Source organism: Megalops cyprinoides, chromosome 17 (genome assembly GCF_013368585.1).
Source record: "Megalops cyprinoides isolate fMegCyp1 chromosome 17, fMegCyp1.pri, whole genome shotgun sequence".
In the NCBI taxonomy this organism is placed as follows: domain Eukaryota; kingdom Metazoa; phylum Chordata; class Actinopteri; order Elopiformes; family Megalopidae; genus Megalops; species Megalops cyprinoides.
This window is the reverse complement of record NC_050599.1, coordinates 8,391,350-8,408,378: the sequence shown is the minus strand read 5'-3', so window position 1 is coordinate 8,408,378 and position 17,029 is coordinate 8,391,350. Positions and strand designations below refer to the sequence as shown.

Genomic DNA, 17,029 nt, shown 5'->3' with positions numbered 1-17,029 from the left:
AAGGGGGTAAGTTCTAGGCATACAGGCAAGTCATTCCAGTTCAAGGAAACAACCCTCCAGAAACAAAATTTGGACACAAACACAGAAGGCAGGACAGTGAGTTTCCAGGAACAGCATAATGGTGGAACTACCATGTCTCGTTAATCACTGCCTTGTATAAACCACTACTATTATAGTATAAGAAAGTGATCTCCACAGCAGAACTATCACTGGTTCAGATCAGTGAGTCAATCATAAAAACGGTGCCATAATAACACTCCAGCCATCACGAAGAGACATGTCTGAACTTCAAGTACTTTGCATTCCAGCTGAAGGATTCAACACAAATACCCACAATGAAGAATCATTATGATGTTTGTAAGATTCCACGTAATATCGAACCACATTCGTTGTGTTCAGTTTTTCGGCTGTCATATGTCAAAATCAATAATTGCTTGACACGCTCTCAGCTGAAAAACAATGCTCCTCAATATCAGGTTTCATTGTAAATAAAAAAATCAAGATAATGGCTCAATACATTCTGTAGCAAACAGTAGGAAAAAAAAAAACAGAACCTAAACTAACCGGATTTCAAAGTCCATATTCCAACACAGAAACAGAAAAGGAACATGGTGACATTTCCGATGCCACACGCCCATGATTAACATTGCAACACTGTGTCAGCACCCCATTGATCTGTCACAAAGTTCATGACTTAAACAATGTCCTTATGAAGAAATAGCTTTAGCAATAGCAACAGCTTTCAGGAAAAATCAAGAAGATCCAGCTTGGGCTACAACACAGAGACCGAATATCTGCTGGTATCACTGGTGAGTGGTGAGTTCAATGCCCCACAATTTACAAACAAAGCAATGAAATAAAATAGAATTAGCTAAGTAGAATGTTAAAGCTTTTGTGTTTGACACAATGAAATGGCTGCAATGAAATGAAATGAAACTGACTGCACTCAAATCCATCAATGGTTCTGGCCAAGTCCATTAACCAGCTCAGTGCCATGGTGTTCAGTTCACACCATAAAGACAGTGGCAGAATCCTGTGAAGTGAACCATCAAGAAATAAGTGATTCTTTCATATACCATGTTGCTTGTTTTGTTTGTTTAGTGGTAGCTTTAATATCTGCATGTTATGTAGTTTGTTATATATAGCAAAATAGGTAGCTATGGCAGGTCTAGGAAACTTCTTTAGTTTCATATTTCTCTGCTCTTCCCCACTTTCTCCAACAATTGTGCTTTAATACATATTATGTAAAAGTAAAAGCAGTATAAAACTTAAGAAAATGATGTCTCGGAGTTCTTTATGTTTGAAGTTTTGAGCATCGGTGGATAAGGGAAGGTGAACATATTCTCGGTGCAGGAGGTGTCAGTGGTCACAACTTCTTCTCCAGGCAAGATTCTGAATGTTGCTTAATTGCACAGAAAGTTGTACTGCTGGGAAAATGAATTCCTTCAGTCTTGTCGGAAAACTTCCTACTTAGCATCATTTTGTTCTCAAGACAGATCTCTTCCCCAGCGTTGGACCCCGAAGATCAATACACTCTCCTGGACAAAACATTATGCCCTTCATGTGTACATAAAATACAAGCATTGTAGAATGCAGAATGCAGATATTATGATGGACAGGAATTGCATCAACATCGATCCTGCTAAAAAGGTATCAACAGGTTTCTTAGCAAAAATAAAATAACATCTCAGTATGAATAACCCCATTTAAGAGCTGCAACTAAAGCTGGTGTCATAGCAAACAAACCTTTTCTTCATGGTGAGTAACCTCAGCCTGTTAGTACCCATAGAACCCACAGAGTCATCATGGCAATACTGTGAGAATGTCTGTGACATTCTGGAACTCAAAGAATGTTTGCACTCAATGTGGAAAAAATTTCATGTTGCTGTAGGGTTCATATTTAAGTTTTTAAATGAAGTAATGAATTTGTTCATCACAGATATGTAAAATTGTTACCAGATGTAAGCTAACTGAGAGAACTAAGCATAAACAGTTTATCTAAACAAGCAGGCCATATTTAGTTGAGATTCTCTTTTATTTGGGCCATCATAAAATTACCTGATGCAGCTATCCAGCCAAATATGTACTCAGATGTGCCTGGGAAATAGTAGCCAATACTAACACCACACTTGGCACACACAGATTTATTTGCAGCCGGTGAATACTAGAATAGTATATACTTATTGTGTATTAAAGTGTATTAAACAGCCCTTGATAGCTACCAGCTAGCTGGAGACAGAAAGAGGCCACTCACAACACAACAGAAATTCTTGGCTTCTGTGTTCAATGAGCTCTGGCTATGGAAATAGGTGACAAAGCCCAAGTCTTAGAGGGTACTTTGATAACAATTAAAACAGGTCATTTCTAAAGCGAAACTCAATCAAATCTATTCTTGCAGTCCACTCAGATTATATGGTATCTTATCAGTCACAACAGTTCCTATCTAGCTGCTTGCTAGTGACTCTGTGGTCACCTCATTACCTGAAAATGCCATATAAAGAAATACTGTATTGCGAGTCATTTATTAGTTAACGAGTCAGCTAGTTTGGTAACTGGCTAGCTGGAACTCCCTTTCAGATGTAAATGCATCAAAGCTATTTCTTTAGTTTATCATGCTATTCAAGAGCACACTAATGGAAAAAGAAAGGACAAACACCATCATTTGTCTGCCATTCACATGCAAACTGATAAAGCAACTTGGGAGTGGGTAGATAAGCCAGAACCAAGTAGTGTGGGAGTCCATCTCCCATACCGAGCTAGAAGCCTGCCTTTCCCTCAGTTCTGAGTGAATGTTTGACTGAAACAACCCTGCAAGACAATGCCTGCTACTGTTGAGAGAGTCTCTGCTGCAGAGAGTTCTGTTCCTTATTGATTGTTAGAGAGAAAGAGGGCAGGCATCAGAAACTCACACATTTTTAAGGTCCGTGACAGTGCTGGAGGAGTAACTCAAAACCCGCTGCAAAAGAAACTTTCCAGCATGCATTACAACTCTTACCAGTCCATGGGGCTGTTTTTTTTTTTAAATAATGCTTACATTTACAGTTGTGCCATTTATAATAGCATTCTCTGACTTTTGTTTGTTTAAAAAAAGAAGAACAAAGACACACAAAAAATGCAGGATGAAACTTTTGCTGATAAAGCTACACCTTATCAGTGCACGCATTCTGCCTTCGCATCCCAAAAAAGGCAAATGAAACACAAATTATCTGAGAAAAGCAACACGCATGCTACAGGGGAATCTACAGCGTGATCTATCACATAGGACAACTGTTCTGTTGCTATTACGTAGCTGCTTTTATGCTTCAGTTATTTAAATTTTCATACTCAAATGGATTTAAATAAACCATTGCCACACCTGACATCTAGGAAAATTTCTTCTGTGAACGACAGTGTCAATATTTATTTTTGGCAGTCGCCAAATGATAAAGGTTATACACCTTGCTCAATTAATGTGTGAGGGCATACATTATACTTATCTGACCTACTACAAAGCCAATTGCTTTCAAGCATGTTCCACCTGTTGCTCACGATATTCAAATTAATTTTGGCACCACATTTAAACCCTTGCAATTTTTTTTTCAAACAGCATAGATCTTTATATACACAACTTCACAACCTGTTGAATGCTGAATTTACCATGTTCACATTAATCATTGTTGAGACTAGCCTGACAGCTATACTTGGTAGGCAGACTAAACCGCTTATTTCCACCAAACCTTCATCTAACATACAACTGTTTTATGGTTAAAACTCCTGCAATTTACTGTATTGTTTCGGTAAATAAGCAATGGTGTAGATGGATAATATCCAAGAAATAACTAAAAAACAGCATGAGTTGTAGTAGTTAAGGATGTATAGCACACAAATTCAAACTGCTTCATTGCACAATTAAAGGGCCACAATACAATGCCCTCAGAGAAGCACATTGTGAATACATTCTAAACCTATTAGGAGGCAATGGAATGATGGTGTGGATGCAGGTAGAGAAGGCAATATCATAAAAGAGGGGAGGAAAACAGTGGACAGCAAAAGGAAAGTGATATGCAAGCTGAACGTGGTTAGTACCTGTTAAGCAGGTGGGAAAAGGTTGTGAGAGCATAATTAGAATGGTTGTTGAACTGTGGTTAGAATCTAACTAATAATATTAATACTTCTTACAAAAATAAGAGCATATCCATTATTGGTGCTTGGCCTCCTGATAATAATAATAAAAATAAGAATGTTACGATATCTAAGCAATGGCTGTTTTATTTTTAAAAAATAAGGAAAAAAACTTTCAGGAACAGGACTGTGTCAATTAATCACTATGGAAAAGTATGCCTCTGGCCACTGAGTAACACCGCAAACATCATAAATGAGTAAGCAAAGAAAACATACAGCGGAAACGTGTCATTTAACTGTCTGTAGGGCCCCTCACAGTGGTTTCCAAGCCACTGTGCTTTTCCACAAATTAAGAGCTTTTGGGTTTATTCAACTACGAGACCAGCATTTTTAAGAACAGCAAATACAAACATGTGCAAAGTATTTCCTGAGTATGTTCAAACACACACTTCCACACTGCTACAGAGGATTACCGAGGCCATTCTGTGTGAATGCAAGTGGCCAGACTGCACTTAAAAATGATCTAAAACAGATGGTGGCCTTGTGCCTATTGCAGACGTCATTATTAATGAGTTTTGAGGATAACAGGAAAAAAAATGGCGATAGGCAAATATCAACCGACAAGGCATGGCCGGAGCTCAAAATTTAACACCCACATACAATTCCTAACATGTGCTGTCAACACTTAGAAAAAATAACACCTATGTGCAAAACTACCTTCTAAAAATGACACCGGAGAAGAACCTAATTTTCAAGGCTAAATCGAGCCACCTTCCGTTTTTGAGAAAAAATAAAAAAGAAAAGGTGTTAGCCTAGTGAGCAGGCTTAGCATCACGTGAGTAGCTGGGCTTTATATAGCAGTCACAAGCAATCAGGATGTTTGCTGATTTGCAGGGACCTGAAAAGCGTTTTTTTTTTTTTTTTTAGAGAGGGGGAAGAGTTGCTGAATAAACATCCAGGCATCAGCAAAGGAAAGAGGGAGACCGACAGTTTTCGAGTAGCGGGAATGAGGAGACTCAGCAGAGAGGCGTGGGCACAAAGTGAAACCCGGAGTCCGGGAATCCAATAAAACGTTGTAAACGGGAATAAAACAAATAATGTCCGGGGCACGGCACCCAAGCAGTAACAAGGCCAGGAGCACTACCGGCTCTGTGCACCTGTCAGTTAAATACAGTTCTGCTGACTTTGTGCCCTCCGCACCCCCCACAGTGATCTTGGACCTCAAGGCTTTGGCAAGCTGCTCAGATACACCCTGAAACAGGCCAGGATCCAGTATCAGCTGCAGCGACAGCCGCTGGCATTCAGGAGGATGGACATCACACTCGCCCCCAGGCAAATATTTTTTGGGCACACGGGAGAGGATCAACTTTGGGTTCCTAAACCATCAGGCGAGTGACAGCTTTTGTCAGCTCCCTTACAGTCCAGAGTCCACGGTACTGCAGGTGAGGCCTGATTACAGGTTGAAAACCGTACTAAAACACCGCTCTGGATCGTGATGAATAGATAATGTAGCAAAGTAACGTTGCACAAACGGATGAAAGCTATCCGCTGTCAAGTTGGCTCAGACCGCTCTGACAACATCATTAGTATGTTACAAAGACAGTGGCTATGCGACTATGTGAAAATAATGCAATGTAATCTGAGTGAGGCGGCCACCCTTCCCACTCCATCATGGATGGCTTTGTAAAATATGCACAGCTAATCCACACCTAAATTATGTTTCATTGGAAAGACCATGTCAACTTTAGGAATGTACCCAGCCAATAAAAAGCTAAACATTTCCAAACAGTCCCACTAACCTTCCAAGATGTGTTTAAAAAGCACAACCATATAGCTTAGATCTCAAGTATCATAAGTGTTTGAATTCACTCTTCCATACCAATATAACATATTAGGGTAGTGTTGGCAGCTGTTTCACAATGCCTGTGCATGTTTCAAACAGACTGCAGGACATCGCAACGGGACAGCTTCTGCATCACAAAACCCAAATATCGGCATCAACGCAGGGATTGCCACGGAGTTTCACGGAGAAACTGGAAGAAAAATTCTACAGCACTGTTTCTTGTCCTATCTGACAGAGAAGTAAAACAGTCCTGTTTGCAGACTGTGTGCTGCAAGACCCAGCACTTCTCAACAAGAACAGTGTCAATTTCAGCCCTCTATGAAAAACACAAAAATGTACGTTTCAGTTAAAAAGCACACGCTTAGAAGGCACAGCCACATTAAATACACTAGTATGGAGATGAACTACAGATTAGGTGAGCTGCACTGTTTTCCTTTTATTTAAATATTGTAATCAACCATTATCTATCCATCCACCCACCTTCAAAGGGGCTGTTTATTCTCCACCTTACACAGAAATTGCCCTGCTATTCATCAACTGTACAGTGTATCATTAAATACTGAAAGGCCTGTTTTAAAAACTATTTGTTCAATACCATTAGCTGAAATTGAATGTCAACAAGTGATGATGGGAAGAAATTGCCTGAATTTATGAAATACTGAATGTTGTTTATATACATTGTGTATTCAAAAGTGTTGTTTTTATATAAAAGGGGCATTCTTTTAGAAGAATGCTAGTCTGCCTCATGTTCTGTTTGATTCTCCAACACAGTAGTACAGCGCACTTATACTTGAGGCCTAAAGGACAAAAGGAACCAGTAGATGCCATATATGGCAGAATTCTCCAAAACATCCACTGGTCACTGACCCCCAGCTCAAAACACTGATTTCAGTCAACCTCTCACATTTACTACCACTGAGATCATAATTTGATGTAATCAATCCGTCTACAGACTGTAGACACAAAACCAGCAGCAGGTTAGGTAATACTGCTGAATGTGACTGAGTCAGAAATTAGATACTATTTCCTGGATGTTGTTTTGCTGCATAAACTTTGGGTTTCTTTAATCTCCCTGAACTGAACTGGAAAGGGGGGGGGTTCTTTTAGCCATAGCAACATTACCCTGTCTGACCTCTCACCCTGTCTGTCATCACCCAGTCTACAGCACCTGTTACTCAGACCTGCTACAAATGACCCCTGCAGCTGTGAAGCTCAAGGTATAACGCCAGTTCATAAAATAAACCATACAAGCAAACTGATGATGACGATGGTTGTTAATAATGTCATTATTGTCATTAATAGTGATGCAGTTTTCTCACATGCCTAAACTGTTGAGAATTGTCAAGATCAAACTCTATGCTTACTGCATCAAGTGAAACAATGCATATACTACATAAAGGTAGAAAAAGGCAGGGAAACATACAGAGGCTGAGATGTCATTTACATTTATTCATCTGACAGGTGCCCTTTTCCACGGCAAACTTACAAAGCAGCAAAGTGCATATAGTGCCATACAACGAACATTACAAACGGTGGACACCAGACAGTATCAGAACACTGCCGCACTGTGTGCCATATTGAAAATGATAAGTGCAACAAAACCAAAACACCACTATTGTCATTGCCAATAAATACACCCGGACACTTCACTGAAGTAAACCTGTGTTAGGGATTCAACGGTGCCTTCCGAGCCTAGGATACCTTCAGAGTTTTACTTAAAGGTCAGGTCCACCAGCTCTCCAGCCACGCTGTTGCCCCGGAACACTGCAAAGCCCGACCCAATGAGTGGAGGCATGGGCACGCCTCAGAGTGCCCGGCCCAGTCCCAGGGACCTCACAGGAAGAGGAAATGAGATAGGGAGTAGAGCGCGCGTGGCCCGCTGTGCTGAGCTGGTGCCAAGCCAAGCCACACTCTGTAACAGCAAAAGCCCGAGACTGGGCCAAGCCCCAAACTGTCACCCGGCTGAGAAATGAGCCCCAGCCCTTTCAGCGGCACCCTGTACGCTGTGCCGTGCAGGAACGGCGACGGGGGGGGGATGGTTGATGAAAAAAAAGTGTGTGTGTGTGTGCACGAGTGTGTCTCTGGCACACCATATGCGCTCCTTCAACTCCAATGTAAACAGCACTGCTGTTCAGAACCAAATTAGATCTGAGTAACCTTAAGATGACCCTGTCTACCCCCCAGCCCGACTTCCCTGTGTTATACACAGCAAGCTTATGTCACAGCTGGAGCCTGCAGAGTGAACTAAGCAACCCCCCCCCACTCATTCAGTCCTTCTTTTTCCCCACCAAACCATTTCTCCTCCTCATCTCTCCTTCACTCTTATTCTGGATCCTACACAAGAAACAGCAACGGAGCAGACGAGAGGAAACGGTGTGGGAAACGTGAGAAATCTCAATGAGCACAGGTGCCTGAGAGCAACTCACCTTCTACAGAACCATCAACCACTGCAATCCATACAGAAACACAAGGGGAATGCATTCACCTGAACGGAGGTCAAGTGAAGACACAGCTGGGAGACTGTGTGCGAAAGAGAGCTATACAAATGACTTTCAATAACAGTGTTCTTCATTTCTCAATTTTCACTCGCTGTGACATCTGAACTTTACAAGTCACCTCTTTAGAGAATTATAAGTGAATGGATACTTGATTTCAGGCTCCCTGCAACAAGTCAATATTTTTATGACCTCGATGAACGCTGCAAGGCACGTCCAGGTGGCTGCCCTGGAGATGTTATTTTGGGTGGGGTTTGTAAAAGAATTCATCTGCTGCGCAGTCAGTTACAAAATAGTGAAAGAATCTCAGATTTCTTTATTTTATCATTTAATAACCAAGAAGGGCTTTTCAGTTTGGACTACTACTTCAGCACGGGCAAAGAATAACCAGGCTAAACCTTGTCATCTTATTTTTATTTAATTTAATAAAGAACTACATTAAAATACTAATCACTTTGAAGTTATTTTGGTCAACATTCAAACAACGTAGCTAAAGACATTTCTACTTTGTTTTAAACATAAACCTTATCCCTTCATATGGAGCAGATCTTTTAAGAAACAAACGTATATAAAAATCAAATCATCTTGGGCAGATTTAACAGTATTCATATTACAGTAGCAAAAAATATAGAATGACAGCATTTTAAATTGGTACAAATGAAAAAGCAAATGCCTACAGTTCTGGCTACAATGAAACACAAATGGATCTTGACTTTTTCCAGACCCTTCAGACTGACTCAAAATATAAACTAAAAAAGGTAACACACACCACAAGTACTCCTAACTTTTTAAAGTTCACGCTCCACAATTTCCATTACATGACATTGTCTCCTGTGCCATACAACCAGCTTCATAAGTTTGAAATGTCTTACATCCAGGCCTTACTGAATAAAAAATCCTGGCTTACAGACATCTGCCCTGCCATGCTTTGATAAAAGGTGAGATACTGTGAAACAGCACCTTCATAAAACATACTCCACTGAAGTTTAAAAAAAAAACATCAGTAATATAAGCTCCCAATTCCAGGCTGGGCACTCATTTCCAAAGCTGCTCACCAAACTTCTGAGAGGAAATGGGAGTATTCGGTGTTGTGCCAAGGACCAGGGAGACTTAATACTTCTCACACCAGAGGAAGCGAGCCACCCATCAGTCAACAATAATGTTGTCCACACAAAGCTGTGTGCTATCAAACTGTATCATTCTCTTAAGCCTAACGAAAGAACCTCTTAAGATCCCTTACGCTTAGAGAGTCAGAGTGATTCCGGGTCACTGGATGTAAAATTGTGCCCACCCCTTCCCCCCAAAATCCCCACTTCTATTGCCCCTGACATGGAGAGTTAGCAGTCTCCTTTTCTGTTTAAGAAACGAGGCCTAACACCCTTATTTCTTCAGAGAGGAAAACACAGACCAGCACAACATTTTCTTACTGCTGGGCTGAACGTTGCTCAAGCTCTTCTGAGTTTTTCTCACGTTGCCTAGGAACGCTGATTCACTGCTATGTCCACACCCCTGTACACAAAGTAAGGGGTTTGGAACAGAGTGAGGCTTTCACAGCAGCTAGTGCGGGTTAGCCTACCGTTAGTGGCTGTGATCGGCTGGAACACAGAGATCTAGATCTTGTGCTAGCCATTATTCTGTTACTGGTTTTACAACTTAACTGCAGAGCACTGTACTGCCAAAGATCACTTTCTCCGAAAGACACAAACACAGCAGACTAGACTATTCCTCTGCCATTACCCCAGCTCCTCATATCACCCAGCAACAACAGCAAGAGGAATTTAGACCTGTTCCCCAGAGACTAATCAAGCCCTTTAGGAAAGAATCAGAGAAAAAAAGGTACACATTTTACATAAATGTACATATGTAACACATATATAACATATATTATTGTGCAATGTCCTTATCATTTAGTGTAAAAAAGTACACATTATAAGTATTACAGTTATCAGTAGTAGGGAAACTATAATATTGCTACTATAACTTGTTAGTGGAACTAATACCTTTTTAAATTAGTCAAATAGTCAGCTTTATGTTTGACACAACATTCAAAGACTTATGCTTGACTGCTGCATGCCTACTTTAGACTAGGAGGGGATTAAAGGAAACAACAGCAGCGACAGCAAAAACCACCTCTGCGTAATGATAGGAACACTGTGCTGGAGGAGTTGCCTTCATTCAGATCAGATGATAAGAATGAAGGTATGGACTTCTCTGTAGTCAGATAAGACCCACCCATCCACACCATGTGCCACCCACACCACAAAAATTACTCAAGTTTTATGGTGATTTCACAACTGTCCTGACAAATGAATCATCAGTCTGTCCTCATCCAGCAATTTTGAATGCTAGGAAAAGGAAACTGCATGCAGCGTCCCTCCAGATCCACCAAAACAATGACCAGGTGCTAAAGAATGCATTTGCATTATTAATAAGCATACTTTGTTGCTTTCATATGCAACTTGTTCAAAGATGTAATCATTTTGTCAACTGACCGTAACCCAACACTACCACAGGGCAATGCGCCTTTGAGAAATTAAGTCAGACAGTCAAGGGGCAAAACAGATTTCGTGCCAGACCTGCAATCTATCCTGACAATACTAAAGATTGCCCTTCATTCAGCATTTCACTCAAGAATGTCACTCCTTCTTTTTGCAACACAGGACAAGAAGGACCTAACTTATTGAATAAATTTAAGTAATTCAGCTGGGCAGTACCAAACAGCTGCTCCTGAAGCACATTGATTACATTATCTTTCTAGTAAACAGTTGGTCTCCTCTTAATGTTCTGGAACCAGTTCATTTCTCGTGTTTTCACAACAATAACACAGGCACCACCTTGCCCTAGGGCATCTCAGTAAACATAAATGTCTCAATCTCAATATTGGACAATGCCGTGGGGGGGGCAGCGATAAACGTTTGATGTGTTGTATTCATGCAACAAATCACTTGAAACATAACACCGGGATCAGGTTATGACAAAGCTAAAGCTAATAAAAAGATGTGGAAGATGCCAGTGCACTAAAGCCACTCAGTTCAGCGCACCACCCATACATACGCATATTCGCGTTTTGAAATGTGAGACAGCATGATCATCAGCACTTCAGACTAGAGCGGCGTAAAGAAAAACGATGAGAAATTCTGTCTGACATACACATACTAAGGCTGGAAGACGGGATTAATTTTGTGCTGAGAAAGGGCTGAATATTTCCTCAGCAGACTACTTAGGAATGTCAGTAAATGTGCTGCAACAGTAATAAAGAATGAAGCCGGTCTCTCAATAAAAGACGTTGACTGTCATAAAAGATCCAGAGAAAAGGTGAGGGCACTATCTACAACGTTGAAAGGATGTAAACGTAGCCGTAACAGACACTGACGCGACACTGACGTTTGGTTAATAATTGCTCTAAATGGTTCATCTTATCAGCCATTACCGAGGGATGTGCCTGCAATCAAATACAAGTGGTTTACACGATTTAACAGGAAAACGAACCAAATTCCAAGTAACTTTTTTCATCCGATACATTGACTTCACATAATGCTACTTAAAGAAAAACGTGGAGAGTCAGTTACAAAATGGGTGAAATGTGTGTTCCTCAAAATGTCTCATGACAGCTCATGAACCTTAAAAGTAAACACACGTATGTCTCTCTTACCTGTATAACCTGCGACCCAGCCCCAAGATGACACCATGGCCAGCATCCACTTGAACATAACTCCTTCGATGTGCCAGAAAGCGCGACTGTCCATTACCCTCAAGGGTTGGAGCAGGATCAAGTACAAACAATAGGAAGGGATGGCGACACAGTTATTGATGAACATGAAGGCGAAACGTATCAAGGACTTCAACAGAATCCAGCCCAGTTTGCGGGCTCCTTCAAAAAGCGGTGCCATTGTCTCTCCCGAAATCTTCTTTTCTGTGAAGATGGGAATGATACCAAAATACTGTCAGAGATGCAAACGAACCCTGCGGATGATCACTGCATATTTCACTAGGTGTTCAAATGCAAGCCGTCCACTGTCATGAAAAAGCATGGTTGGCTAGGTAGAGCTGCAAGGCTAATATCTGCATAAGGCTATAACAAGTGGCTTGCTGGAAAAAAATTCAAGGTTGTAGCAAGCTAGCGTGCTCCTCTCTATGTGGCGTACAGTTACATTGTTTCACCTAATTGAGTGCATACTTAAAGCTAGCTAATAGGGCGAATCACACGTTGTTGTAAACCCAGCGCTGTGGCAAGCCCGTCTGCAGCTGCATGACACAGAAGATGCCCTTCATGAATGGGCGACAAGCATCTGCTAGCACGCAACTAGTCGGGCTCACTAGCCGGTGAACTCTACGCCCGACTAAAGACATAACAAGCAGGCTATGATGCACAGACAATATTACCCATGCAATTAAGAAACTTCCTCAGCTAAACTACCATCGCCCTCAAACCAAATGTAGCTATTGTTTACAAACTAGCTAGTTACCGCTCCTACAAATCAGCTAGTCTAGATAATTAGCTGCACACTGCGAATGCTAAACTAACGTTCCTGTCATCGAAACGTCTCACGGAAGAGCAGCTATAATGAAGTGTAGTGAGTCCCTCGTTAGCGAGTCATCCTCGTTGGCTAAAGAAGCAAGCAACACAAACGTAGCTAACTAGGAAATGTTAGCTATTAGACTAAATAGTGGCATCAAGCCATCTGTAGCTACCTAGCCAGATTTATGAAAGCATTAGCTTACTAGCTGTCTAGCTAGCTAGCTAGGTGGCAATCGCGATCATTTACCTGAATATGGAGCCTAGGCGAAACCCGTTAGTAGCATGCACGGAGGCCGACGCCGGGTTCAAATCACGTCTCTTCCAAGCCTTGCATTACCATCCAAGGCGCGGAGGTCATGGACAGATCGGACACTCACACCGTCTGGAGTCCTGGCTCAGGGCTTAATGGACGGAGACTGCGCCCATAGTGCAATCGGCGATGACCGGGAAATGGTGTGATAAAATAAAACTGACCCTCTGTAAAACAAAGTCATAAACGATTTCCTCATGAGAAACGCAACCACATTAGCTAGCTTGATAGCTAGCTAAATCGGTCCAACAGCTAGCTAGCTATTTGTGCGGATTAGTTAGCTGGCTACCCAGCTACGACTTAAAATAGCAAGCGTTATCTAGATAGCCATCCTCCCCCAACTTTTCCCCCGTGTAGCTAGCTAGCTTCCTCTCCAGCAAACGTATAATTCCCCCCAAATAACAGTAGCAAGCTAGTTACTTACTGTGACACGATTGGAGTAACGGCAAATCAAGCTTTCATTTTCATCACATCCTCAGCGTGTTGTCCATTCGTTTCGAAACGGTTCTCACGACAAAAGCCTTCCCTTTCCCGATTGTAGCGAATATGAAAAATGAATAATTTGTTGTGCACAAAGTGTCACAATTATGTTCGCTAATGCACTCTCCCACAGTACAGCTAGGTAGCTGTTAGCTAACATAAATCCTGCTTATACCTTCGCCTCAGTGCAAATGCCGGCTGATGTAGCTAGCTAACGACGGTATTCAGATAGCTAGCTACTTAAAAGATGGATATACACAGCAGCTAGCTACAGCCTGTCACATGTACATAGCTAGCTAGAGCCTTTCATATCCCGGGTCCTAGTCATCATACTGCATACTTATGCAGACCGACCACATCCCCGTTAATTCAGATGGCTATAGCTAGCTACCAAGCTAACAGCAAAAATAATGAATATTAAAACCAAGCGTCCAAGAGCAGACGATTCTCCATGGCACCTCACTAAGCGGTTCTGATCATTTTGGCTATAAGCAAATGCATCGACTTTAAGTTGTCGTTTCCGTTTGCTTTCCCTCCCCTCTCCCCGAACTAAATGCAAGCAAGCACTGAGGGCGAGACCATGTCAAACTTGCTTTTCTTATTATCACAAGGATGGTCTTGACAAAGTCCAGCCAGCTAAGCTTGTGTAATAATTTGTTGAGACAGTTTGCTCATATATGGGAGATTCGATTATGTTTTCTCATTCAGCCGCCCCGAGGAGATTCTTCATGACGTCACCATTTAAAAGAGAGCGTAGCTGTGCGCAAACTCTGTGGCCTGGGTGCGATGGACGCACTTGGACCGGGACCACTCACTCTAGGGTTCGCGATCCAACCTTAGTTAGGAGCTGTTGTGACTTTTCATATTTTTTGCACCTGTGGTTCCGTGCTTGACTTGACCACTTAACCGCAAGTAAATATCACCTGGAAGGAAACCTGCCAGTATCGAATCCTAGAAAATAAGAGGGAACATTTTTAAACCCGCAATAATTGAATCGTCCTTGATAACGAAAGGGCTCCCCTTGTGGTAAAGAGGCGCCGTTCTCCTAGTTTCAAGGTCAGTTCAGATGGCTGAACATCTGGTACACTGCTAACATCTGTGGAAATAGACAGAAACCCAGCATCTTTTCATTTCTTTGGATTTTTGTAATGCGTTAGCCAGATAACTGCTATAAATGCTAAGTGAAGTCTCTTCTTCGCTTGTCAGCATGCACCCATAGGCAAGCGGTCGAAGTAGCCAGTTGGGTACAATGGGTGCGATACATAGTTTTATCGTAAGTACCCATATAACCATTGCAGAATGAGTGGCCATTCATATGTCCCGCCGGTTTGCCAGGACAGAAGTCGTTATAAAGTAACACCAATGGCAGGATACTTTACTTCTATGCATTTATTAGTTTATTAGTAAACCGGGGTAAGTAAATTGCAATATTATGGATTTTCTCTGATACTACTAACGACGACTACTACTACACTACTACTACTACTACTACTACTACTAATAATAATAATAATAATAAAATGCATAAACAACGATAAAAACACAATGCACATTACTACCATATCCCAAATATAAATGTATTGCCGTTGCTCAAAGATATGGTGGCTGCTTACTACCCCCTGCTGGACTATCTGAGTTTCGCAGTAAGATTAAAACAACGCTGGCAGTCATAGCACATGACAATTAAGGTCAGTTTTAATGAACGTATGCAAACTTGTATGGAAACTATCGATTATAACATTTTATTGCAGTCGAGTCGTTGACAATGCTGGAACGATCGTAGTAGGTGGCAGTAGGTCTTTATTTGCATTTTGTTGTGCTACGCTTTTTGTGAAGTCAGAGGCACTGCCAATATGGGGCAGCGGGCAACGAATTCATACTTGGACGTTTTAGGAACTATTTATTTATTTATTGTCATCGACTGATGTCCAATTTGTGACACTTTTCAGGTCCTCGCCATTTCCCGGCTCACCTTGTAGCGTCTTTTGTAGACTGCGTCCCCTTTCTTCCATCATTAAATGAGGTCAAATTGCAGCTGAGAATGTGTTCAATTTGAACGTCTCTGTAAAACAACGAATTTTCAAAACGAATTCTGAGCTGGAATTAACAACAACAACGTAATACTAGGTGTCCTGGCTCACGATATAAATACATGAACATAATTTAGTCCGACTAAGCAGATAATATTTTCTTTCTAGCCATAATCACCTACCATTTACTCTTGCAATGATCCTGAGACAGAGAGGCTCAATACATGTCCATATTTGTTAAATATTTTTCATCAATATTCCATCAGTTTTCGTGGGTTAAAATTACAGATGTGTCATCTCTCTCTCATCTAAGACTTCTACTTTTTGGAAGATCAGTTACTTTTAATGCAATTGACATATTTAATTGTAAAAGGCTGCCTTTTAAAGGCAACTAACACTAAAGTAAACAAACTAAAGACCGCGTATGTAATGATAGAGAGGCTAATGCTCATTCCCGGCATGCAGTCATTCTGACATTAATGTTGAGATGAATTATTAAGCCCCCATTTAGGATAATTTTGTATAGTCTGTCACCCAAGAACAAATCTGGAGTGTGGTTTCGACGGAAAACAAATAGATCCCGGTCCCAAGCAACCACTGGTTCACTCTGAATTATTGATAAACTGGCCTTGGAAAGATTGATGTGCTATAAAAGAAATCAATGGGCACTGAAGAAAGAGAAACCATAAAGAAGCTCAGAAATGAAGCTTTCTACATTATAAGAAAGGGAAAGTGTGGCTCGCTATGATTTTAGTGCCCTGAAGGCAAAAAGCGCAGTTCCACACAGGAAGTTAAGCAAGGCGGGTATGAAACTCCCGATATGACAACCTGGTGAATTAACAAGACGGCACAAATGTTGCAAATACATCTAACGCCAATTTCTGTAAATCGACTGAAATGGGAAAAAACACTGGAGTTTTACTATCAGCATATATATTATATTTCTTGAAGGAGCAAAAGATAACCTTTTTCTTGAAACGTATTTTACAAAATTGTATCAGTTATTTGAAATTTTAGTTGTTTTCTCTTTTTTTGGTCGTTTTAATCCCTTGGCACAGGCAGGATTTAAATCAAGAGCAGGGCAGGTTAAATACCTTACTCAAGAACTGAAAGTTTGATTTGAACACAAATCCACAGGGCTTGAAACAAAAGAATTAATTCCCCCTGTTCTCACAGCGGCATTGCCCAGTTTGAGTTGATGTTGATAGCCACATAAGGTCCTGTTAACCATCAGCTGTGTCCAGCCACAGG

At 41.2% G+C, this 17,029-nt stretch overlaps 1 protein-coding gene across 1 annotated transcript in view; it reads right to left on the bottom strand.

Moving 5' to 3' along the window:
- Positions 1–14,439, bottom strand: part of lpgat1 (lysophosphatidylglycerol acyltransferase 1) — a 54,016-nt gene extending 39,577 nt beyond the window's left edge. The window contains exons 1-3 of the mRNA XM_036549990.1: positions 13,693–14,439; positions 13,206–13,435; positions 12,092–12,352 (exon numbers count right to left, since the gene is read on the bottom strand). Coding sequence (XP_036405883.1) covers positions 12,092–12,329 — 238 coding nt within the window. The 5' untranslated portion in view covers positions 12,330–12,352; positions 13,206–13,435; positions 13,693–14,439. The remainder of the gene's footprint in view (positions 1–12,091; positions 12,353–13,205; positions 13,436–13,692) is intronic.
- Between the last annotated feature and the right edge of the window lie 2,590 nt (positions 14,440–17,029).